Here is a 26,192-nt window from a genome sequence, read left to right on the forward strand (position 1 = left end):
GTAACGACCCACCCACACCAGTCCCAACTGCATATCCTTCTAAACCCACCCTATCCATGAATCCAACCAATTTTATTCTTAAACACTGCAATAGTTCCTGCCTCAACCACCCCTTCTGGCTGCCCATCCCACACACCCACCTCCCTGTGTAAATACGTTACCGCTCGAGTTCCTGTTAAATCTCTCCCCCGACTCCATCCACCTTAAACCTGGGCCCTGATCACCGCACCAACATTGGTGTATTTTGTAGACTTAATCACGCCTCCTACATTGAACAAGGTTAGCACCAGCGACCCGCGTTTAAATCCCGCGCCGTTGGTAACGATCTCCCCGTGTCAGCGTGGGTTTCCTTCCACATTTATTGGGCAGCTCGGGCTTGTGGTACTGTGTGAAAAATAATGACAGCGCAGCCAAGGCCCTTTGTGATGTTGTACTGTCCTCTGTAAAGCTGGTCCACAAGTCTTCCTCCACGACCCTCTATTTGTCTTCCAGCTCTGTGCTGTAGTCTCTTAAATGCCCGTTTTAGGCTCCCCCACCATCCCCAGCAACAAATTTCAGGCACCCACCATTATAAAAATAACCTCCCTCCCCTCTGGTATTGGTTATTGTCCACCCAATCCGAGCCCCCGCCCCCGTCATCCTTTGTCGCTCCAACGAGAAAAGCCTCAGCTCTGTCAACCTGCGTAATATTGGAAAAAATCTAAATGAGATTAGCGCAACACATTGCAGGGACCGGGTTCGAATCTAACGCTAAGGAGTTGGTACATTCTCTGGAGGGGTGTAGGTTCATTGGAGAATTTGGGCTCGTGAGCCAAAAGGGCCTGCAACCGTGGTGTATGCCTAAATTTAAAAACATTTTAAAATACAGAAAAATGGTTGGAGCAATGGGAAAGAAGGGATTATTCCACAAACAATGGGCTGGATGAGGAACATCTTGGTACATTATACATACAAAGGGCTTCACTGTGAGCGGCATTGTGCCCTGCAATTCTTCACATCCAGTGGAGGGTCCTCAGCAGGAACGCCTACTTACCGTGGACGAGTCTCCTCCAACACCCTACACCTCAGAATCAGGTTCATTGTCAAGAACGTATCACGAGTTGTTTTGTGGCAGCAGTATTGTATATTACAGGTGGAAAATTGCTTTAAATTAGATTTCCATAAATACAAGATTTAAAAAATAAACTAGTGAAACAGAAATTGTGTCAATTCAGGAAAGGAGGGGAAGAAGCTGTCCTTGTGGTGCTGGTGACTCGTCTTCAAGCTCCTGGACCTCCTTCCCGATGGTAGCGGAGTGAAGAGGGCATGGCCTGGGGGGGTGGGGGGTGGGGGTGGGGTCCTCATTTAGATCTCAACGGAGTGAAGACTAGTTCACAACTCTCTGTAGTTTTTATTTCCTGAGTGCTGGCACCTCTGTACCAGACAGCGATTTGACAGCTCTCCACAGCACAAGTTTCTCTTGTGTCTTGGTGTGAGCTTGCAGGCGCCTCAGATTGAAGAGACTGCCATCCGTGCGGTACCGGATGTAAACAGCGTCTTCATTGTTGGGGTCTTTCATGGCTTGGTTCAGCATCATGCTGAAGAAGATTGAAAAGAGGGTTGGTGCGAGAACACAGCCTTGCTTCACGCCATTGTTAATGGAGAAGGGTTCGGAGAGCTCATTGCTGTATCTGACCCGACCTTGTTGGTTTTCGTGCAGTTGGATAATCATGTTGAGGAACTTTGGGGGACATCCGATGCGCTCTAGTATTTGCCAAAGCCCTTTCCTGCTCACGGTGTCGAAGGCTTTGGTGAGGTCAACAAAGGTGATATAGAGTCCTTTGTTTTGTTCTCTGCACTTTTCTTGGAGCTGTCTGAGGGCAAAGACCATGTCAGTGGTTCCTCTGTTTGCGCGAAAGCCGCACTGTGATTCTGGGAGAATATTCTCGGCGACACTAGGTATTATTCTATTTAGTAGAATCCTAGCGAAGATTTTGCCTGCAATGGAGAGCAACGTGATTCCCCTGTAGTTTGAGCAGTCTGATTTCTCGCCTTTGTTTTTGTACACGGTGATGATGGTGGCATCACGAAGATCCTGAGGCAGTTTACCTTGGTCCCAACAAAGCTTGAAAAACTCATGCAGTTTGGCATGCAGAGTTTTGCCGCCAGCCTTCCAGACTTCTGGGGGGATTCCATCCATACCTGCTGCTTTGCCACTTTTCAGTTGTTCGATTGCCTTATATGTCTCATCCAGGGTGGGAACCTCATCCAGCTCTAGCCTTAGGGGCTGTTGAGGGAGCTGGAGCAGGGCGGAATCTTGGACTGAGCGGTTGGCACTGAAAAGAGTTTGGAAGTGTTCTGACCATCGGTTGAGGTTGTCCGTGAACTACTCTTTGCAGATGATGCCGCTTTAGTTGCCCATTCAGAGCCAGCTCTTCAGCGCTTGACGTCCTGCTTTGCGGAAACTGCCAAAATGTTTGGCCTGGAAGTCAGCCTGAAGAAAACTGAGGTCCTCCATCAGCCAGCTCCCCACCATGACTACCAGCCCCCCCACATCTCCATCGGGCACACAAAACTCAAAACGGTCAACCAGTTTACCTACCTCGGCTGCACCATTTCATCAGATGCAAGGATCGACAATGAGATAGACAACAGACTCGCCAAGGCAAATAGCGCCTTTGGAAGACTACACAAAAGAGTCTGGAAAAACAACCAACTGAAAAACCTCACAAAGATAAGCGTATACAGAGCCGTTGTCATACCCACACTCCTGTTCGGCTCCGAATCATGGGTCCTCTACCGGCACCACCTACGGCTCCTAGAACGCTTCCACCAGCGTTGTCTCCGCTCCATCCTCAACATCCATTGGAGCGCTTACACCCCTAACGTCGAAGTACTCGAGATGGCAGAGGTCGACAGCATCAAGTCCACGCTGCTGAAGATCCAGCTGCGCTGGATGGGTCACGTCTCCAGAATGGAGGACCATCGCCTTCCCAAGATCGTGTTATATGGCGAGCTCTCCACTGGCCACCGTGACAGAGGTGCACCAAAGAAAAGGTACAAGGAATGCCTAAAGAAATCTCTTGGTGCCTGCCACATTGACCACCGCCAGTGGGCTGATATCGCCTCAAACCGTGCATCTTGGCGCCTCACAGTTTGGCGGGCAGCAACCTCCTTTGAAGAAGACCGCAGAGCCCACCTCACTGACAAAAGGCAAAGGAGGAAAAACCCAACACCCAACCCCAACCAACCAATTTTCCCTTGCAACCGCTGCAATCGTGTCTGCCTGTCCCGCATCGGACTTGTCAGCCACAAACGAGCCTGCAGCTGACGTGGACTTTTTACCCCCTCCATAAATCTTCGTCCGCGAAGCCAAGCCAAAGAAGACAGCACAAGTGTAGAAATTTGGTGACGTACCTCAAACAATTGACATAGATATTCATCGATGTTAACACCCAGGATTTGACATTCTTGACCCCTCAGTGAGGACTGGATCGTGTTCTCCTGATTTCCCCCTCCTGAAGTCCACAACGTTGAGTGCAAGGTTGTTGTTGTGACACCACTCAACTAGTTATCTATCTCTCTCCTGCACACTTCCTCATTGCCTTCAGTTACCTGGATCTGAGCAACACTGACTGCATATTAATCAGGGGAGGGGGAAGGAAGGGGGTGGGGGAGGAAGGCGAGAGAAAGGGAGGGGACAGAGACGGGAGAGGGAGGGGACAGAGACGGGAGACAGGAGAGAAAGATGGAGGGAGGAAAGGCGAGAGAGGGAGGAAGGAAGGGCAGGAAAGAGAGGACAGGGAGAACAGGGGATACAGACATCAATCATTGCGAGATGGCAGCAACGGGACGCAAAAGAACATCCACTGACTTTAAAATAGCTGATACCTTTATTAAACCGGCACGCTTGGCCACAGGCGCGTCGTTATTTTGATCTGACTTTACATTTGTACAAGGTTTACTCTTTGCAAAGTGCAAATACAATATTTTTTAATTATTAATTAAAAAACACACATGTACAGTATCTGTGATGAGATTACACAGCAGCCTCTCTCACACCGACATCTAAATCAGGATTAATTTGCAGGGGTTAAGACACTCACACACACACACACACACACACACACACACACAGAGAAAATATAACGATGAACTGAAAGGGCAGAGTTCCCAGTATGCCGATGGTAACAGCCCCCATTCTCACACTCTCAGCAGCAGCGTGGGAACCACGGCAAACAAGCACCCCCACCCTGCCTGACACTGGAAGGGGGGGGGGTGCTGGGAGATGGGGAGGCGGGGGCAGAAAGAGAAGGGGGGGGGGAACGGGGCAAGAAGGCGGGGCGCCGAGAGCAAGAGGTAGGTAACCCTAAAGCACCTTGGGCTGAAACCAGACCAGTGAGACTGGTGCATTTGGTGGCTGAATGTCTGAAAACTGGAGCAGGCAGATTTCAACCTCATCGACATCCTGTCCAACCCATCATCTTACTCCACACTCCCCAAGGGATTGATTCCCTCATCCCCTTTCTCCCACATCAAAGACCACTCGAGGGGCCACAGTTATATCACAGCAATTATTTCTTCTGTATCGCCACGTTTAGTCAAGCTTCCTTCAAATCTCCTCTGCCGAGTGCGACTTGGCAAAGGTTGGAATTTACTGTCCAATACGTTTGAACGGGTAGATTTTGATTAATTTTTAAAGTAATTTCAAATTAAGGAAGGGAAGTGATTGTTGGGTAAAGAAAATTTAGCCAGATCCACTGAAGGCTTCACACATTCCCAGAGCACAAATTAGACACAGACTGAACCTTCCTCTGCACCATCCCATCACACACATTCAGGGTCAGACACAGAGTGAAGCTCCCTCCGCACCGTCCCATCACACACTCTCAGGGTCAGACACAGAGTGAAGCTCCCTTTACATCGATCCATCACACACTCTCAGGGTCAGACACAGAGTGAAGCTCCCTCCACACCGTCCCATCACACACTCCCGGGGTCAGACAGAGTGAAACTCCCTCCACACCTAACACTCCCGGAGTCAGACACAGAGTGAAGCTCCCTCCACACCGTCCCATCACACACTCCAGGGTCAGACACAGAGTGAAGCTCCCTCTACATCCCTTCACACACTCCCAGGGTAGATACACATGCGTTGAATTCACCAAAGCTTTCTCAGCACCAGAGACTCAATAGAATCCTTTCATGCGGCCCTGCAAAGAGTAGCTCAGCATTGACTCCAACAATTGGAGATCATTCATATTCAGACCTGGGGATGCATGGTGAGGGGAAAGATGGAGATACACAAATGAGCATGCTATAGTATTGCCACTTACGTAAAATACAAACATGTTGGAAATACTCGGTGGAGAGATAAATTTGGGATATTATTGAGAACCTGAAAAGCCAGTTCCTTTTCCATCCACACACTCTGCCAGACCCATTACTTTCAATAGGGTAGTTGTTTTGCTTTGTATAAAGGCAAACTCCATGCAATGTTCCCTAACTCTCACAGGTAACAGTCATGAGAAGCTCTCCCTTTCTATGAGAGACAATGGTTATTTTTGTAAAAATAAAACTCACATCTTCTCCCTGAAGGGTCAGAAACTCTAATGTCAAATGGAGGAGGTGGGGCAAATACTTTTGGGTTTGAACTGGCTGGTGTGCAGAGATGTTTGGTGCCCCAAACGAATTTCTCCCATCATTGTTGACCTTATTTTGAATGCTAAGGAAGATTTGGTCAGGAAGCCTTGCATACAGGGTATTTTCAGCCCTCGGGAGATGAGTCAGCATGGGTACTCCTAAGCTGTAAAAGGAGATGAAATGGAATCTCCTTCTTGTGGCTGGTAAATCGAGTCCAGGCTCCACGGCGACATTTCAGAGAACTGGGAAAAACAGTGCTTGGGATGCCTCAAACCATTTTGGAACCCAGCGAGGACCCCACTAACTCTGCACACACCCTACTGAGATACTGGCCAGCTTACTTCTGCTGAGATTAGTGTTAACCAGAGTGCTAACAGACCAGCACAATTTTTAAAATTTAGACATATAGCACTGTAACAGGCCATTCTGGCCCACAAGCCCGTGATGCCCAATTACACCCAACTGACCTACAACTGTACGTTCAAAACGTACTGGGGACTGTAGGTGAATTGGGTGGCACAGGTTCGTGGGCCAGAAGGGCCTGTTACCGTGATGCTGTATATCTAAATTTAAAAAACCCCAGTATGTTTTGAACAGTGGAAGGAAACTGGAGTTCCCAGAAGAAACCCATGCAGACACAGGGAGAACGTACAAACTTCTTACAGACAGCGTGGGATTCGAACTCAAGGTCGCTGATGCCGTAACAGCATTGTGCCACCTATCCAGTGGCAGTGTTTGCAGTGAGATGTTTGCAGGGGAAAATAAGGCCCCTGGTTTACCAACTCCATCAATGGATGGAGCAACTCTTGGCTTTGGGTGTGGGACCTTCTGTCCTGAGAGGTGACTGGGTAGGGGTAGTACTGAGCCAGGTGCACACCGGGGTGCTTCTGGTGGACGAGAGTGAGCTGCTCGTTGAGTTGTACTTATCGATGTCAAGGGTGAGTAGTTCAGGAGGTAACTACAGGAACTCCAAGACTAGGAAACAAAAACAAAACAGGAAGGTAGAAATCTGATGGATTCCGAATGTTATTTGACAAATGATAATCCCACACCTCCAGCCTCCTGGGTGCAGGATAATAAGTAAATCTTCCACCATCGGTCACCACACCAACACAACTGCACACCTACGCCAACAACACACTGCATTCATTTTGGAATGCTCCAAGTTGCTTTCTGATCCTCCCAATTGTCCTGACATATAGATAGACAAGTTTCCAGGCCAAAGAGGATTGTGGGTACTGCAGCCACCATTGCTGGCCAGTCGACAAAACATCAAACCTCCAACTCGATGTACTAAGGAATTAAAAAGTCCTGTTAAATGTAAACAGTTTCTTCGACCCTCTCTGAAGCTGGGAACACTCAAGGCAACGCGAGCGGAGGTTAATACAGGCTTCACACAGATTGCATAACGAGATAATGGGCAGCGATGTCAGAAAGACTGTCAACAGCCTCTGATCAGCCAAGCTCAGAATAAGGGCTTGGAACGATTTCAGGCAATATTTAAAACAGACACCTTTGGAGCAGGAACTTTAAACAAAAGTCATAGATGTGGTACATGTATAAAAAAGCATTATTGTGAGCCTTCGCTTCAATAAATAAAGCCCAAAAGCAAAGATGTAATGCTGAACCTCCACAAATCACAAGCAAGTTTTCAGGTCCAATTCTAGCCATAACATTGAGGAGCGAGCAGAGACAAATCAACTGCATGGGGGCCAGGAACGAGAGGCTTCAGTAACATGGAAAGGATGAAGAACTTGGGATTGGCCTCCTGAAGTAAACTGGCGGTGCTGTAGACTGTCCCCAGTCACACTGCCATTATAAACAGGCATTTATTAATGCCTGCCCCAACTCGAAAACATATTCCATCCCCCTCCCACAAATAAATTCTAGTTATTATTAATACTTGTTGGTATTTGTGTTAAATCCACTCAGTTGCTCAGTGCTGCCGAGATGAGGTTTCCTTTTGCCTTATTCCTTGCAAAGATTCAACCAAGTCTGTCAGCTGGGACACTAACGTGCTTTCTTCACTGGATCTTTGCAGGCAGGGTCATCACCTCAAGGGGAAGAGGCTTGGTTTCCTGTTTATTTCCTTCATGGATGACATTACTGCTTAAAAAAAATTGAGAACTTCCCATTCCCCTTTTCCAAAAACAAGATAGGGTGGATAGGCAGCGAGACAGCTTCAGAGCAAGAGAACGATAATATTCCTGAAGGGCTTCAGGCTTAGAAACGAACAACTCAATGCTTCCAGTCTTGGAGGCATCAGCCCACCCCAATGCCGCCCACATCAACCCAACTCATCAGAACCAAGGTTAACCCAAAGCTCAATCCAATTGCAATCTCAGCCATTACAAGGCACGAGGCAATATAGGAACTCAATACAACCCAATGTTGGCCAACCTAATCTAAACCAAGTTGACCTCAACCCAATGCAGGTAAATCTGGCCAATCCCAACCCAATAGAAGGCAGTCAACCCAAGCCAATTCAAGACTAGCCAATAACCTGTCAATCCAATCCGACAAGCCATCTCAACCCAACGTTGACCTCAAAAACCAACACGAACCGTGTGATCACCTCCAATAAATAAACCATCATGTTATCTAACCAACCTGTCAGTTACAGGATTTCAGAACAGTGCTGTCTCTCTGTGGGCCACTTTGCCAAGCAGATTGGACAAACCAGTCGGGTAGCACCACGTTCCCCTGTATACTCGTCCCCGGAAGTCTCACCACCTCCCCCCCCCCCTCCCCACTCCCCAGTACAATCACACAGGATCAAAAATGAAAACAAAAATCCCTTGTTCCCTCCACAATCGACAGTTCAGCCATTCCTCCGGAGAGCCAGGGCATCCTGGTGCAGTTTATACCGGTTTGGGTGGAGAAGCCCTCGCCACTCACAGCACGCCATTCACTGTTTTGTGGGGGTGGAAACCAGGCAATAAGCGCCTCGGGTTGCTACAGAAGGAAACTGCTCCGTGCAATCAAAAGATGGACAAAGCTCCTTCATATAAGCTGTGGAGTGCCACAGCTCGTATCCACCGGAACCCGATGCATTGCTGCCCCATCTCTGAAGATAGGATTTGATCTCAAAATCTAGTTCTTCCTTTCAGACACTCCCCACCCCTCCTGCAGAGAGAGGGAGGGGCAAAAACCTCACCCAGACCAGATTCAGGGTTTGTTGGTGCAAGACGTTCAATGTGTAATGATAAGGAAGAGACTGGCTGCATCCAAGTCCAGGGCAGGAAGGATTCTGGCTCCCGACGTACCCCTGGGTCGAAGTGAGCATCCTCTTGCCTGGATGGGCCTCCGACTTGGAGAACGGACAGGATCCGCCAACTCCCTGGGGCGATTGTGCTGGTGCGCTCAGGGCATGTGGCGGATGGTGTGAAAGATCCAGTCCATTTTGGTGGTCCAGCCGCCGTGGTGGGCGTCGTTCATTTGCTTGGTGAAATACTCCAGGGCTTCCTGCTCTGTCTTGTCCAGCGCCAGGGTCTTGCGGATGTAGGCAATGTCATCGAAGGACTGCAGCTCAGGCATGCCGGAGCCTAGCATCATGGAGAAGAGGTTGATGAAGAGGTTGGCATGCTGGCGGATGGCAAGGTAGGCCTTGTAGCACATCTCCTGGAACCTGCCAGTGATTTGGGGGGGTGGGGGAGGACAAGAGAGGAGGAGGAGATGGGACGAGGGAAAAGGGGGGATAAGGGGGGGCAATGAGGGGGCGAGGGGGAGATAAGGGGGCGAGGGGGAGATAAGGGGGTGAGGGGGAGATAAGGGGGGCAGAAACAAAATGGTGAATCTAACATTCATTACTCAGCCACCTGACTTCCAATGCAGCCTTACCCCATTGTACCCATCACCTCAAAGAATCCCCTCCTCATCCTATCCTACCCCTACACACTCTCCCCTTTCCCCTCCTCCACAGCCCCACAGAAGAATTTCAAGTCACAATATAACAACAACTTGCATTTATACAGAGTTAAGCAGGTGTCAAGGGTGACTGCTTTGACGCCAGGCTGGCGTGAAAAAGAGGCCAGTCCCGGGAAGGGAGCCAGGGTGAGTGTTTACGAGCTCGGCTCTGAGCTGTCGATGGTCACTGGCAATAGAGTCCCAAGAACATTTCAGGCCTAAGCCATTCATTCCTTTACCTCCTGTGGACACTGCAAGACCAGCTGAGTTCTTCCAGCATTTCTGTGCTTTTAACTAAAATCACAGCATCCGCAAACTTTTGTGTTTCACTCTGTATTGGGTATTGGGTGCTCGTCTTCAGCTTCCTACACTTCCTTCCTGATGGTAACAGAGTGAAGTGGGCATGCCCTGGATGGCGGGGGTCCTGGAGGATAGACGTCATCTCTTGTAGCTCTGGAGGTATCAGTCATCTCTCAGCCAACATTTTACAGGAGCACAATTGAAAGTCCAGCTGCATCAAAACAGCCAAGAAGATCACTGGGGTCTCCCTTTCCTCTATTGATGACGTTCACTGGGGGCGGTGCTTAAACAGGGCTTAGAGAATTATTGAGGACCCTTTCCATACAGCAAGCCCACTACCATCAGGAAGGAGGTACAGGAGCATCAAAATCAGGACAGCCAGGCTGGGGGACAGCTTCTTCCCACAGGCTTTGAGATTAATGATCCTGTACCTGAGTAAATCATCCCAAAATATTTATGTATATTTTTTAAAAATCCTCCCTATATGTGCATATGTGATTACAGTAAAACTGTGTTATCCGGCACCTATGGAGATTGGTAAATGCTGGAAAAATGAATTTACCGGTTGCTTCTGTTACAAGCCCAAAGGACCCCAAAACCCAGCAGCAATAGATATTCACCATGACAAATGGTTACTTAAACAATTGTTTTTAATTATCTTTAAACATGAAAACAGAATCAAACTTTAACTTATCTCTATTAACTTAACTAAACTCAACTTAACCCCTTTCTTAAGAGCACATGTGTGTGATGTGTAGTTCAATCTCACTTCTCATTCTTCCAAGTTCTCTGGTTGCAGGCAATTCTTAGACTGTGCACAGAATTTAACATGTATAAAGTTTAACAGGCTTTGGTGCTCAAAAGGTAAATGGTTACCGCTCAAGAAGGTTCTCGTCGGGTTTGCAGAGAGAGATTTGTTGTTCCAGGATTTCCACAACTGAGGTACCACCATTAGTCACCTCAATGTCTTGCTGATGAAACTTGCCCCAGCAGGGTTCTCCAGATGGTAACCTCTTTCTTTCAGGCGACCACAGAGTTCCTTTCTGTTCCACTTATTCCAAGAGAAACATCAGACAGATAGTACTTCCAGCCATCTGCCACTCTGGAGCTTTCCGTTTCCAACCATCTTCCTGGCTTGCACTGTTCAGCTGCTTTCAGTGTAACACACACTAGCTGAGAGAGCTTGTTTCGCCTCTCTCTCTCTCTCTCTCTCTCTCTCTCTCTCTCCCCAACTGGGACTGCTAGAAAGCCCATGTGACTCTCTCACTTGCCACAAAACCCATACCTTCTTCAGCAAACCACAGGAGTTATCCTTCTTGGTCAAGCTGTTGATTTAGGTAAACAAAACCTAGGAGTGACCTTTCTGTGAGCACCAAAGATACTTGCAAACAGCCAGAGTGTCTCCATTCCAAAACAATGGTTAACTCATTTTATTACGTCATTTCAATTAGCACCTACTTGTGAAACGTGCATAGCATTCTCCATAGTTTCTGTAAAGTTCACTGAATATGCATTCTTCAGTATTTCAAATAAGATCTGTTTTAAAATCTGTATGTAACCTACTCTAATTTTAACAATTATCTCCCAAATATATATTCCATTACAGTTCTGACTGCACGGTAAACTGATTGGCGTGCTAATTTTAAATTTACGTATTTTTTGCTGGTTGCTTGATGCTGCCAATTGCTTGAATTTTGGATAGCAGGGATTTTACTGTTTCATCAGTTTATATTTGTATAGTCAGGTGATAATAAACTTGAAATGTCACACAGAAGGAGCACTGCCAATGTTCAGGGAGAATGTTAATCCAGGGCTCCGTTAACCCTGAAAGTGGACTGGGGAAGTGGGGCTGATTCCACCATTACAGAAGGGCTGGAGATAGCAGTCAACTCTCAGCCAAAGATCACCGCCAACCAGATGATCTGGTTGCAACCACATTGCCTTTGCAGGATTTTGCTTTGCATCGAGCCACTGATTTTTACAAAGTCAGCCCAATTGCTGCATATACAAGTCCTGGCTTAAAGATGCTCGTCCCAGAATTGGAAGGTGGTAAAGGCGTAAGAACATCACACATCCTCGACTGTCGACCCATTCCGCTGCCCCAGAGAGGCTGCCCACATCTCTCCCCCAGGAAACACTCTTCTCCCTCCTCGGGGACAAGTCTCAAGAGCGTGAGCTGGCGCGATGACGGGTTCATCAGCAGTTCAACCAGAAAGTCTGCAGCTGGGGTCAAGTTCAACAAGCAAAGATGCTGGAGAAACTCAGCAGGTCATGTAGCGTCCATATGAAGGGTAGACCAGTGTTTTGGGCCTGGGCCCTTCTCCAAGATAGGTTCAACAGCAGTTTCTGCCCTGCAGCCATCATGCTCTCATGCTACCCCTGCCATGCACCAACTGATCCTTCACTTCAACTCCCAGTATAACTTCCCTTCAGTCTTCTATGGATCTGCAGCGTGGTAAGAGGCCCTTCCAGCCCTTGAGCCCTTGCCACCCAAATACATCCATTACCGACCCTTTCTTAACCAGAGAGTGGTGAATCTGTGGAATTTATTGCCATGGGTGGTTGTGGAGGATGGGTTATTGGATATATTTAAGGCAGAGATTGATAGGTTCTTGATCAGCCAGGGCATCAAATGTTATGGGGAGAAGGATGGGCAGTGGGGCCGAGTGGGGAAATGGATCAGTTCATGATTGAATAGCAGGGCAGACTTGATGGCCATTTCTGCTCCTATGTCTTATGGTCTTCACCCCAAATGGTTTTGGAGGGTGAGAGGAAACCCACGCAGTCACAGGAAGAACATACAAACTCCTGACAGATTTGAGCCCCGTTCGCTGTTACAGAATTGGGCTGACCATGCTGCCCTTTGTACTGCTCTGTTGGGCGTTGCTGGACTGCTTGTGGAACGAACCCTTCGCACTGCCCCAGGTGGTAATGAGGCAACCACCATACTCAAAAGAAGCTGTGTGAACATCCAAAGAGTTCTTCCAAGTGAAGCAACAATTGTGAATCTTTGAAAGTCATCTACTGTATCCGCTGCTCCCGTTGTGGTCTCCTCTTTATCGAAGAGACTGAACACAGACTGGTTGACCACTTCACCAAGCATCTTGGCTCTGTCCACTGCAATAGTGTGGAGCTCCCAGTGGCCACCATCCTATTCCATCAAAATATCTATCCACTGTCTCATGCACTGCCATACTGAAACCACCCGCAAATTGAAGGAACCTCATCTTCCGTCCAGGGCCCTCCAACCAGATGGCATTAATATCGACCTCTCAGGTTTCTGTTTAAACTCCTCCATCTTTGTCCCTCAGTTCTCTCTCTCTCTTTCCTTTTTCCCTCTGTCTCCTTTCAGAGCCAAAATCAATTCTCACCTTTCCTCTTATCATATCCATTAACACCTTTTGCTGTTGGTATGTACTCCCCACCCACATTCTTCCTGCTTCCTCTCCCCAGTCTTTATTCAGATGCCTTGAGGAAAGGCTCAGGCCCGAAATGTCGGTAATATATATTTATCTCCTGTGGAAGCTAAGAGACTGGCTGAGTTCCTCCAGCATTTCTGTGAGGTTTTAAACACTCCCACCCTCCCTGGCTCGGTGAGCTGCCCGTACCCCGCACTTACTGTTCGAACTCCTTGGTCTTCGTGCACTCCTGCGCCCCCTTACTGATGACGATCACGAAATCCTGCGTTAACACAAAGGGGACCCTCTCACGCTTGTATCCGAATTTCTTCTTCTTGTGGTCCAGGAAATGGCCAAAGTCTATGTGGAACAGCTGGAAAGAGCGAGAGAATGTCAGGCTGGACACAGAGACGTTTTGTGGAGACGCACGGCCTGGAAATAGGCCCTTCAGCCCAAAGGACTGTACTGGCATCTGCCTCTCATTTGCACAGATCCCAGTTTAGTCTGTCCCCTCCCCCATCCACGGGAAGACCCTGTCCACCCCACCGATGGAAAGAACCCCCCTTCCCCTCCCCCCACCCACGAGGAGTCTCCCCCACACTCTATCCCCCACTCACAGGGAGATCTCCCCCCTCCCACCCACCTGGCCATCGTCCTTCACCATGATGTTGCTGTTGTGCCGGTCTCCAATGCCCAGGATGAAGGTGGCCACGCAGTACCCAGCGCACGAGTGGGTGAACAGATCAATGGCTGCGTCGTACCTGGCAACCAAATATAATGCACATCAGCGTAACCCAGGTCATTCCACGGGGAACTCCAAATGTCAGACTGGTTGTCAGAGAGCACACACATGACATCACAGATGAAGGGGAGTGCATGGGGAATGTCATGCACCTCTATACTGCAGGAAACGTGGCAGCCAAAGTTGGCAGAGCAACATCCTAGCATGGAACAGAACAGGCAGAGGGAGTCAGAGCAGGCTGGGAGGGCACTGATAAAACACAGAGGCGGATTTTAAAAACGTGGAAATCCACAGAAAATTCACATGCCCGGAACAGCTGCTATCCCTCCATCACCAGACTCCTCAACGACAAACTCAATTAGGGACTCATTTAAGGACTTTATCGATTTTTACCCTCTCTGTGTTGCATAGTTTGTTGATGTGTAGAGCACTGCGTGCAGTTCTGGCCTCCTTACTTGAGGAAGGATGGACTGGCTTTGGAGGTGGTGCAGAGGAGGGTCACCAGGTTGATTCCAGGGATGAGCCTATGAGGAGAGATCGAGTCGTCTGGGACTATAATCACTGGAATTTAGAAGAATGAGTGGGGATCTTACAGAAACATATAAAATTACGAAAGGGATAGTTAAGATAGAGGAAGGCAAGTTATTCCCATGAGTAGGGGAAACCAGACTAGGAGACGTAGCCTCAAGATTCAAGGTAGTAGGTTTAGGACGGAGATGAGGAGGAACTGCTTTTCCTGAATTGTGGGGGGTGCAAATCTGTGGAAAGTTCTACGTCAACTGCTAATAACCTGGTGGATGCCTCGTTGGCCTGAATTATGCAAGACTATCTCAGAGGAGGTGTTTAGCCTGCAGTTGTGAGTCGACGTCTTCACTCAGTACCAGCTCCTGGGCTCCATGTGGACCTCATACCTGCTCTGTGTCCCCACAGGCTGGAGGAGTGCAGGATCATGAGCTCGGCTAAGCGACCTCTCTGGCTGAACTGGGAGAACCCCGACATCATGTCTGAACTGCTCTTCACCAACTGGGAGGCGATCCCAGTAAATATATTTAAGATCAAGTTGGATGGATTTTTATATTCGGGGAATTAAGGGATATGGGGAAAAGGCAGGTGGGTGGAGATGAGCCTATCATTAGATAGGCTCATTGAATGGGCAGGGCTAGCTCGATGGGCCGGATGGCCGACTCCTGAGTCTTTTTCCTGTGTGATGTACAGTTCGCAGGCCGTGTTGGAAGGAGGGTCACGCCACACTTACGCCTCGCCCTTGTTCTTGTCCTTCAACCACTGGTGCAGGGTGTGGCTGTTGAACTGCAGCGCACCCTTGAGCCCACCCTTGCACTGGATCTGCATGATGGTGTGGGAACTCCGCACGGCCTCGATCAGCCCGACACAGTCACCGATTGACAGGCATCCGTAGGGAAGCATCCTGGGGGAGCAGGGGAGAGAGAGAGAGAGAGAGAGAGAGGAGGGGGGACAGAATCAAAGGCATTTCCCCATTTATTGCTCAACTTCGTAGACAAGCAATCTGGAGAGCTGGCAGCTCATTGCATGACGCTGAGGGGGATGGGAGGAGCTTGCCATACTGGATGAGGCAGGGGAGGAGGGTGCTCGCTGGGTGAGGGGAGGGGGCTCACCGGGCGGGGGGAAGGGAGAGGGAGCCCGCTGGGCGAGGGGAGGGGGCAAGGGAGAGGAGGAAGAAAAATCTGAGTGATGGACCTCTCTCTCAATTCAGCCTCATCCATGGGCAGGGGAGAGGAGGACGGTCCTGAGTGGGACCTCATGCCCTGACCAGCAGCAGGACCAGATGTCCAGGGCTCTCAGGCCCAGCATAAAAACAGTCCCCAGGCTCCTCACCTACCTGAGATCCAGTCCCTGGTTCTGCCAAATGTTCTCCATGATCCGAATGATCTGCAGCGTCAGCATGTCCTGCCGTAGATCTATGAAGAGAGTCGGACGGGTGAGGAGCACTCCAGCATGTACCTGACCTGGACAATAGGGGCTGCAGGGGGAGAGAACGGGAAGGGGCCAATAGGAGGGGGTGGGGAAGAGGGAGCTTGGGGGGGGGGGGCAATTTGCATGTGGGGAGGGAGATGGAGTGCGCTCAGGGAAATGAGGAGGTGAGAGGGGGAGAGACTCACCATCACCATTCTTGAAGATGATTTCATTGTTGGTGAAGAGCAGTTCAGACATGATGTCGGGGTTCTCCCAGTTCAGCCAGAGAGGTCGCTTAGCCGAGCTCATGATCCTGCACTCCTCCAGCCTGTGGGGACACAGAGCAGGAATGAGGTCCACATGGAGCCCAGGAGCTGGTACTGAGTGAAGACATTGACTCGCCCTGCCCCCCCATCACAACTGCAGGCTAAACACCTCCTCTGAGATAGTCTTGCATAATTCAGGCCAACGAGGCATCCACCAGGTAATTCGCAGTTGACGCAGAACTTTCCAGAAATAAACGCTGACCACAGTAACTGCGCAGATATGTCAGGTGCCAATGATTAACTCTCAGAATAATTTCTGGACCGCCTGCTCCACCTTGGCACCCAGGAGTGCCCAAGAACAGCAGGATGAGGGCATTTGGCCCATTCTTGCCCATAAAGGGAAAGTGAAGAAACGAGATGGCACAGTTAGCATGACACTGTTAACAGTGCCAGCGACCTGCGTTCGAATTCGGCGCTGTGGGTGAGGAGTTTGGACATTCTCCCCGTATCCTTGTGGATTTCCTCCGCTCATTCCAGTTTCTCCCATTCCTAAAGACGTATGGGGAACGCGGGTTAATTAGTCATGTGGGTGTTTCTGTGCAGCGCATGTTCTTGGGCTGGAAGGGCCTGTAACTACGATGTGTCTTCAAATTTAAGAAAATATCGAACACATGATCAGTGTGCGCATTCTCGTGCACGTGACCAGCTGCACGTGCATGCACACAAATAGCAGCGTAAATTCATACGCACATCCAGTTGGGCGTGATGCACATCCAGCACAAGACCACAACGTGCGCACAGCTTGTGTGCACACATCCAGCCTGAGTGTGCATGCTCGCATACCCACCACATACGCACATTCACGCAGGGAGCCTACCACCCCATACTCGTGAACCACCCAGCCACCAGCACATACACGCTCATACGTGTGGCCCACCCGTTCAGATCACGTACACACCCGCATGCGTAGACTGCCCAGCTCTGAGCACGTACATGCCTATACATGCGGACCACCCAGCCCTGAGCATGGAACACCAGTTGCCAGCCGTCTCCTTGGGACAAGGGTGAGGGAGCTCTCCCTGGCACTTACCGTAGGTTGCCTAGCTGGTGGACTGGGTTCAGGGGACAGATAAACCCCTGCAGTGCCTCCATGTAATCGGGTCTGCTCATCTGCTCCACCAAGAACTTCATCTGCATCTGGAGAAGAGGGAGAGAGGCAGCAGGTCACTTCCAGAGCTCAGCAAACCAATGCTCCTGACCACAGCAGGATGGAGCCTCAACGGAGAAAATAAGGCGCATGTTTTGTGTGTACAACAAACAGAAGGTCAATCTGAATGATGATGGAGGTATTTTTAAAACACAAGCTGAGGAGTGATTGAGTCATCTGGGATTAAACTCGATGGAATTTATAAGGTGGGGGGGGGGGAATCTTATCAAAACGCATAAAATTATGAAAGACACAGATGAGATAGAGGTAGGTAAGTTGTTCCCATGGGTGGGGGAGACCAGAACAAGGGAACATGGCCTCAAGATCCAAAGGCAGTAAGTTTAGGATGGAGATGAGGAGGAACTGCTTCTTCCAAAGGGTGGGGAATCTGTAGAATTCACTGCCCATTGAAGCAGTGGAGACGACCTCAGTAAATATATTTAAGATGAGGTTGGGTAGGTTTTTACATTGTATGGGGAAATTAAGGGATATGGGGGAAAGGCAGGTTGGTGGAGATCAGCCGTGATCACATTGAACGGTGGAGCAGGATAACGGGGAAGGAGAGCACAGCTGCAAACAGGAGGTGGGGGGGGAGGGGGAAATATGGCTCTGTGAATGGAGAGGGTGGAGATCTGGAGGAAAAGGGACAGAGGGATGGAGTTTCTAGCAGAAACTGGAGAAGTCGATGCTAATTATATCACTTCACTAAATCCTTCAAAATGAAGCAACATTTCACTTGTGAATCCGCAGAGTGCGTCTATTGCATCCGGTGCTCCGCTGTGGTCTCCTCTACATCAGAGAGATTGGACGCAGACTGGGAGATAACTTCACTGTTTCTTTCCTCCATCTCTTCATCCCCTCTCCTTCATTTACTGCTGTGCCCTCCCTCCCTTATCCACCTATCACCTCCTGCCTGTGGCTTGTACTCCTCCCCTCTGCCATTTTGTTTGGGTGCCTGCCAATACTTTTCCAACCTTTGATGAAGGGCCCAAGCTAGAAACATTGGTTCTCTATCTTTGCTAATATAAAATCCACTGTTTGACCTGCTGAATTTCTCCAGCATTGTGTTTTTTTACCTTTTAGGAGAACAATAGTTCGGCACAGACTCAAAGGGCAAAGGGGCCCACTTTTGCACTGTTGTTCTTTGAATAAAGTGAATGCTCACAGTCATATCCCACCCCCACCCCAGGGTAGACAGTTTCAGGTGAGAATGGAGATGTTTAAAGAAGGAGCTGAGGGGAGTCTTTTTTCCACTCGGAGTGTGTGGAACCAGGAGCCGGAGGGAGCTGCAGAAGTGCGGAGAGTTAGGAGTGGGAAAGGATAGGCATGGAAGAAGAGGGCCTGGGACACAATATCGATAAGATAGAAAGAGTGCAGAGAAGATTTACTAAGATGTTGCCCAGACTTCAGGAACTGAGTTACAGGGAAAGGTTAAACAGGTTCGGACTTTATTCCCTGGACTGTAGAAGAATGAGGGGAGATTTGATAGAGGTATTTAAAATTATGAGGGGGATAGACAGATTTTTCCACTGAGGGTGGGTGAGATACAAACCAGAGGACATGGGTTACGGATAAAAGGGGAAAAGTTTAGGGGGAATTTCTTCACACAGAGAGGTGTGGGGGTGTGGAATGAGCTATCAGCTTAAGTAGTGAATGGGGCTCAATTTTAACATTTAAGAGGAATTTGGACAGGTACATGGATAGGATAGGTTTGAAGGGCTGTGGACTAGGTGAAGTTCAGTGGGATTAGGCAAAAAAATGGTTCAACAGACTAGAATGTCAGAAGGGAACTGTTTCTGTGCTGTCATGTTCTTCGTCCAAGTGAATGGGGCCTGCCCAACCCGGTTGGCGAGGACCAGATGGGCTGCAGAGATGCACAACTCACTCCTCTGCCAGTTCCAACACAGCCCATCGCACATGGGTCAGCAGCACCCGGGCTAACCTTCTGCGTCTCGTCCTTCTTCTCCTGCTTCAGTATGTCTGTCAGGTTGATGAGCTTCTCCATGGCCTCCACCTGCCGGATGAGGTGTTTCAGGTACATTCCGCAGGCACGGCAAAAGGACTCCAGCAGCAGCCCGAACCGCTGGCTCACTGTCTTGTTGTGCATTTCTGACCTAGGGCACAATGACAGGCAATCAGGTGCTCGTCCAGCCCTGCTGCTCTGGAGGGGGCTGAGGCAGAGCGGGGTGGGGAATGGGATGGGTGCAGAGAAGCAGGGGTATTCCCCAGTCATTGGTCAACCCCTAGGGTCAGGAACCCAGGGCAGGCATGGAAGGCAGAGGTGGTGGGGGGAGGGAAGGGGGAGGAGAGACTCAAAGATCTTTGAGGAAGGAGGTGAGAGGGAATCCTCTGTGGAGATGGGGAGTGAGGTGTTGGGAACCAGAGTATTGAGCAGCATGGGGGCTCACCCTGGCAAAGAGGAGAGAGAGACCCAGTTAGTGGATTACTGGGAGGGGAATGTGAATCCATAGGAAGTGGTGACAATTACCACTCTTGGGAACAATATTTGGGAGGGTGGGGGGGCCAGTGGCATAGAGGAGAGAGGTGCTTCCTTACAGCTCCACACACCTAGGGTCGATTCCCACCTCTGGCACTGCTCGTTGGTGTATACGTGTGAGACTGCGTGTTTGTGAGATGGCATGCGCGCGAGAAATTGTGCACGCGAGAGTGAGGGCATGTATCGCTCACATCCCAGAGATGGGCGGGGCTTAATTGCCCCATGGTGTGGGGAGGGGGCAGGAGGGCAAGAGTTGACAGGCTGGTAGGAGTTTCGTTGAGATGGGTCAACATGGAATCGATGGGCCAAAGGGCCTGTGCAATACTAATACTTGCTTCAGATGCCAGAAGAAGAAGTGCCCGATCCGCTGGTTGGTCAACGATTTCTTCAGTAGGAAGCGGCCCAGCGGGTTGTCCAGATACTGCTCGTACTTCAGGACCTGCGGGGAGACCCGGAGGTGATGCAGGAGGGGCTGCCCACCAGGGTGAGGGACACCCCAGAGCAGAATGCTGTGTGCATTTCCTTCCTAATCAGGAACCGATCCATCTTCGACATAAATACCCCTAATGACCACCCTCCACAGCCGACCATAGCATCAAATCTCAGTTTTCCCACCCTTTGGGGGAAGAAACTCCCCCACGTGTCTGTTCTAAGGGGACGCTCTCTTGTTCAGAGTCTGGATCCTCTGCTCCCGGACTCCCTCACCACAGAAAATGCCCTCTCAACATCAACTCCACCCAAGCCATATAACCATATAACCACTTACAGCACAGAACAGGCCAGTTCGGCCCTACTAGTCCATGCTGTAGCAAATCCCCACCCTCCTAGTCCCACTGACCAGCACCCAGTCCATACCCCTCTAGTCCCCTCCTATCCATGTAACGACCCAGTCTTTCCTTAAATGTAACCAATGATCCCGCCTCGACCACGTCTGCCGGAAGCTCATTCCACATCCCCACCACCCTCTGCATAAAGAAATTTCCCCTCATGTTCCCCTTACAATTTTCCCCCTTCAATCTTAAACCATGCCCTCTAGTTTGAATCTCCCCCTTTCTTAATTGAAAAACCCTATCCACATTTACTCTGTCTGTCCCTTTTAAAATCTTAAACACCTCTATCAAGTCCCCTCTCAATCTTCTACGCTCCAGAGAAAAAAGCCCCAGTCTGCACAACCTTTCCCTGTAACTCAGACCCTGAAATCCTATCAACATTCTCGTGAACCTTCTCTGCACTCTCTCTATTTTGTTTATATCTTTCCTATAATTTGGTGACCAAAATTGTACACAGTACTCCAAATTTGGTCTCACCAATGCCATAACCTCCCTACTCTTGAATTCAATACTCCGATTTATGAAGGCCAACATTCCAAATGCCTTCTTCACCACACCATCTACCTGAGTATCAGCCTTGAGGGTACTATTTACCATAACTCCTAAATCCCTTTGTTGCTCTGCACTCCTCAATTGTCTACCATTCAATGTATATGACCTATTTAAATTTGCTTTTCCAAAATGTAGCACCTCACATTTATCTGTATTAAATTCCATCAGCCATTTCTCAGCCCACACCTCCAGCCTTCCTAAATCACCTTTTAATCTACGGTCATCTACCTCACTGTCTGCAACACCACCAATCTTTGTGTCATCCGCAAACTTGCTTATCCAATTCTCCACCCCTTCCGTGTTCACGAGGAATCCCAGCACTCACCCACAGGGATGGGGAAGAGGAGTGAAACACAGAGGTCTACAGACACTGTGACTGTGAAACATCTTGTATCGTGAGGAAGGGCTCAGGCCTAAAGTGTCAGTGATGCATCTTTACCTCCAATGGACACTGTGGAACTGTCCGAGTTCCTCCAGCTTTAAGGGGAGGGGGGAGAGAAGGCCTCGAGGTGGGGGGAAAAGTGGCAGGAAGAGCACAGGGGGTGGGGGGGGGGGAAAGAGATGTAATCGGGGTGGGGAAAACGAGGGGCCATACCCTCACTCACCTGGACCAGCTGGATGAGGTACTGGGAGAGGCGATCGTCGGACAGCCCTTTGACCAGACAGTTGACGGCGAACTCCCGCACCATGGGGTCGGGGAAGTTACAGTCCAGCAGCTCCAGGGCCTGTTCCGGTTTGATCAGCGGCCAATCCTTCAGCAGGCAGTACATCTGTGCGGGAGACACAGCCATTGGTGTTAGGGGGTGGGGCAAGAAGGGGGAGTCCATCACTTTCCCACCTCTTCTCCCCCTCTTCAAACCTCCCCCACCTGGCCTTACCTCCCCCCAGCCCTGCCCCTCCCCCACCCCACAGGATCCCCTTGCTCCTCCAGATCGGCCCTCTCCCCCACCCACTCCTTCCCTGCCTTTGGCAGAGCATGTGTCACCTGCACCACATCAAATGTAACCCCTGGTTATTGAGATTGAAGCCAGCGTCACCTACAAATCACACAGCGCGTGTAATTTATCATTCTTATCTGTGAACTTGACTTTTGTGGATGTGCTAACTTTATTGGCTCCAAGAATTATGGTTGAAAGTTTGTGAGTAGGCAGTTGAGGGTAATTTCTGGCTTCAGGTGCGGACTGTCTGACCTTCCACCCTATGTTCCAAGTCCGTGACCACTTGATGCGCTTCCCACGTCCAACACACAAACACCCCACTGACACAGGGCTGACTCAAAGCCTCCCCCTTATGCCACAGGAATTTCTGCAGCGGTTTCAACACAAGAGATTCAAAACAAATCGTGGACAAACAGAACGCTACAAAGCTTAAAAAAATTGCGACAGGCTGTGCTCAGCTTGGGAGGTTGAATTGACAAGTTGTGACAGGTCAAAGAGGTGTTGAACTGAAAGTGTACTGGAAACACCAAGTGTTGGCAGCCCCTGTGACAGCAGAAACCGTTATCAAGGAAACTTACTGAATTGCGAAGACCTTTTGGGAAGAGAAGCATTTTCTGTATCACCGCCTGGGACGGCAACCACTCCACTCAAGACCAGAGCTGTGGAGATAGCTCAATCCATCACCCCCCCCCCCCACTCCCCCACCCTTGCCCAAAACTCCCTCAGTAAAGCAGCCAATGCACAGGCCGGGGAGTGAAACAGGAAAGTCTGCAGACGCTGAGATGGTAGTGTACTGCATTTTTACGCATATAACGCACAGATTATATGTGTATTTTATGAACCAGGTCCCTCCCACCGCATTATATGCAGGTGCGCGCTTTATGAAAATATTTTCACACACTGAAGAACGCGCACAAAATCAAATTGGCAAGTTATAGTGAGTGTGGGAATATGAGGACGGCATTGAAGGAACATGGGTGTGTGAAAGTCAAACAAGCAATTTATAGTGAGCATAGTTGCAATGAAAGAATGGGCACAATTTGTAGCAGGTGTGGGAAATTTTGATTTCTTTGTACTGAATGCCATGGTATTCCTATAAAACAGGATGTTTTGGCTGGCACCTTATCGATGTTAATTACCTAGACCAGTCACCGAAGGAGATAAGAAGATCAACATATCAAGTGCCTCTGATCAAAGCCGATCTTCCGATCTATTTAATTGATTCCTCCCTCTCCAAAGCTTGTTAATGTGATGCAGCTGGATATCAAGTACCTAATGGTGAGACACCTCTGGGGGGGGGGGGGGGGGGAGTTGATTGGGTGTTAATTGTGGAAGATTAACTGTGGTAGATACTGGGTTTGTGCTTTGACACATGTTCCATTTAAATGCAAAGTGGTGTGTGCAGAAATATTTTTACATAATTTATTTTCTGCACGTTATATGAAAATATTTTTACATAATTTATGATTTTTTTTGCATGTGGTATGCATGAAAATACAGCAATATACAAGAAACTCAGGATCCATGGGAAATAAAGGGTAACCAACATTTCAGGCCTGGGACCTTCCTCAAGGTGTGAGCAAAAAGCAGGCAGGTGCCCAGACAGAAAGGGAAAGTGCATCCCCACCCTTTTACTCAGGCGCTTGCCTACTTTACGCTCACACCTCGAGGAAGGGCTCAGGCCCGAAACGCTGGTTCTCTCCCTACCTCCTATGGATGTTGCAAGTCCAGCTGAGTTTCTCCAGAGGGGGAGCAAATTTAAGTTCTTGGGAATCCCTAACTTGGAGCATCTTTACTGGACCCAACACACAAATGGCACCGTGAACCAGGGACTCATTTAAGGACTCTCACTGAAGCACTTCATTGATTTTTTTCCCTCTCTGCTTTGCACAGTGTACTTACATGGTTGGCACAACTGTTACAGCGCCAGCGATGGGGACCAGGGTTCAAATCCCACACTGTAAGGAGTTTGCACAATCTCCATGTCTGCGTGGGTTTTCCCGAGGGGCTCTGGTTTCCTCCCACCCTTCAAATCATACGGGAGGGGGGGGGTTGTAGGTTAATTGGGTATAATTTGAGGGCAGGGGCTTGTGGGCCTGAAGGGCATGTTATTGTGCTGTATGAATGTCTAAATGCAGGTCTTTATTTGTTTGCGTGTGTACATTGTGTAGAGTTTTATTTGCACTGCCAATAGGTGGTAATTCTGCCTCACCAGCAGGAAGTAGAGTCTAAGTTATAATGTGATGTACTGACAATAAATATGAACTTTGACCTCGACACGAGTTACATTCACAAACTTCGACTGTGGACTTGATTGGTGCCGATCTCATCCCACGCAGTGATGCTCCCGATATAATGCAATTTACAAAAAGTGATAGTTTGTTTTCAATCTGCTGGAGAGACGCGGAAAGTCACTTAGCATCTGTAGAAAGTAAAGGGTAACTAACATATCGTGTGTAAACTTGGCCTCAAACATTCATTCCACAATCTGAATCATTGTAAAAAGCAGCAACTCCAACAGACAGCTGACAGGAAGACCCAATTCTGGCATTGTCATTGACAATTTTATGCCAGCAAAATCATAATTTGACCGTACACTTTCCAACTCTTTCATTTGCCCCTCCTCTGACCATTCTCCTAATCTGTCCAAGTCCTTCTGCAGCCTCCCCATTTCCTCAATGGTAATCAAAAGAGTCTGCAGATGTGGGGGTCCAGTTATGACCCAGGCCCGAAACGTTGGTGACCCGTGACCCCGCTGAGTTTCTCCGGCACATTTAGTGGGTTGCAATGCTACTTTCATCATGACCTTTGCCTGCCACCTCGTGGCTAGTTGCAGAGCTGCAAGAGCAGCCAGCCTCCTTGTCCCATTATGATCCAGGGACTTTCAACACTGCATATCTCCAGCAGAGAGGGTTGGTCCTACACACAACTGGACAAGATTCCGAGGTGCCATCCAGCCAGCTGTGCTGGGAAGTGGATTTGTATGGTGAAGAAATGAATTAGCAGCAAAGAATATGTAACATTGGAAAAACAAGAAGTGCATCTGTCAACCCATTTCAACCCCACACCCTATTCCCACACTAACAGGTCTATCTGCAGCCTTGTGCATTGCCAAAATGAAGCCACCCTCTGCTCAGTTCGTGTAGCTGTTAGTGTGACGCTGTTACAGTGCCAGCGACCAGGATCAGGGTTGGAATCTGGTGCTGTAAACAGTTTGTACGCTCTCTCCGTGTCCATATGGGTTTCCTGCATGGGGCTCCAGTTTCTTTTTCACTTAATATTCAACACATGCAGTAACTACAATCATTATAATAAAACAATTTATTGATATCGTAGCAGCCTGCTAACTGGGACGTGACCACAAGATGGCTGAAGAATGCGGCGACAATAGAGACCCCACGGGGACCATTGACCTTCATCCCAGGTGACAACCCATGCGGCGGGAAACCACAAGCAACAGCAGGAATGCCAACCAATCCGAGGCTAGCGCTGCCGTGTCATCACTCCTGTCGTCAGCAGCGGGGAGAGAATATAAGCAGACCAGCCAGTGCAATAAACCAGTCTTCGACTCCTTGAGTGTGTGCTGTTTTCCACACTTCGTGGTAGCGCTCACACTACATTGGTGACCTCGGCAGGTCCAACTGCCAGTTGGTTCTTCACACAGTTTCATTGAAGCTGCCAACGTTCTGGGCGTCGCAGCCACACATGTAGTTTGAACAGGCTGAGGCCCACTCCACCTCTAAAGACCCAGAGGACCCGACAGCCTCATTGACTAAGCTGAAGAAAAACTGGGTACTCTAGCCCCTCCGCAGCCTCCGTCGCATGTCCAGGCCAAGTCCTATGTCCTCAAAAATTTAGAGACTGTGAGTATGTTTTCGTTCGGAGGGGGCACACCGAACACCTCTGCAACAGCCATACTAGGGGCCATAAAAAGTAATCAGACAACAGGTTGATGTGTGCTGGATATCGGCGGTAAGGAAGAGACTTTCACCATCGACTGCC

The 26,192-nt window shown here is 49.2% G+C and overlaps 1 protein-coding gene across 2 annotated transcripts in view; it reads right to left on the reverse strand.

Annotated features, from left to right (window-relative positions):
• Positions 1-3,853: 3,853 nt before the first annotated feature.
• LOC138754870 (phosphatidylinositol 4,5-bisphosphate 3-kinase catalytic subunit alpha isoform) overlaps positions 3,854-26,192 on the reverse strand; it is a 103,270-nt gene continuing 80,931 nt past the window's right edge. For both annotated transcript variants that reach the window (XM_069919793.1, XM_069919794.1), the window contains exons 13-22: positions 21,858-22,022; positions 20,206-20,309; positions 19,316-19,487; positions 17,257-17,363; positions 16,107-16,228; positions 15,827-15,905; positions 15,224-15,394; positions 13,870-13,987; positions 13,448-13,599; positions 3,854-9,250 (exon numbers count right to left, since the gene is read on the reverse strand). In XM_069919793.1, coding sequence (XP_069775894.1) covers positions 8,986-9,250; positions 13,448-13,599; positions 13,870-13,987; positions 15,224-15,394; positions 15,827-15,905; positions 16,107-16,228; positions 17,257-17,363; positions 19,316-19,487; positions 20,206-20,309; positions 21,858-22,022 — 1,455 coding nt within the window. In that variant the 3' untranslated portion in view covers positions 3,854-8,985. The remainder of the gene's footprint in view (positions 9,251-13,447; positions 13,600-13,869; positions 13,988-15,223; positions 15,395-15,826; positions 15,906-16,106; positions 16,229-17,256; positions 17,364-19,315; positions 19,488-20,205; positions 20,310-21,857; positions 22,023-26,192) is intronic.

This window comes from Narcine bancroftii, chromosome 2 (genome assembly GCF_036971445.1).
Source record: "Narcine bancroftii isolate sNarBan1 chromosome 2, sNarBan1.hap1, whole genome shotgun sequence".
Lineage (NCBI taxonomy): Eukaryota > Metazoa > Chordata > Chondrichthyes > Torpediniformes > Narcinidae > Narcine > Narcine bancroftii.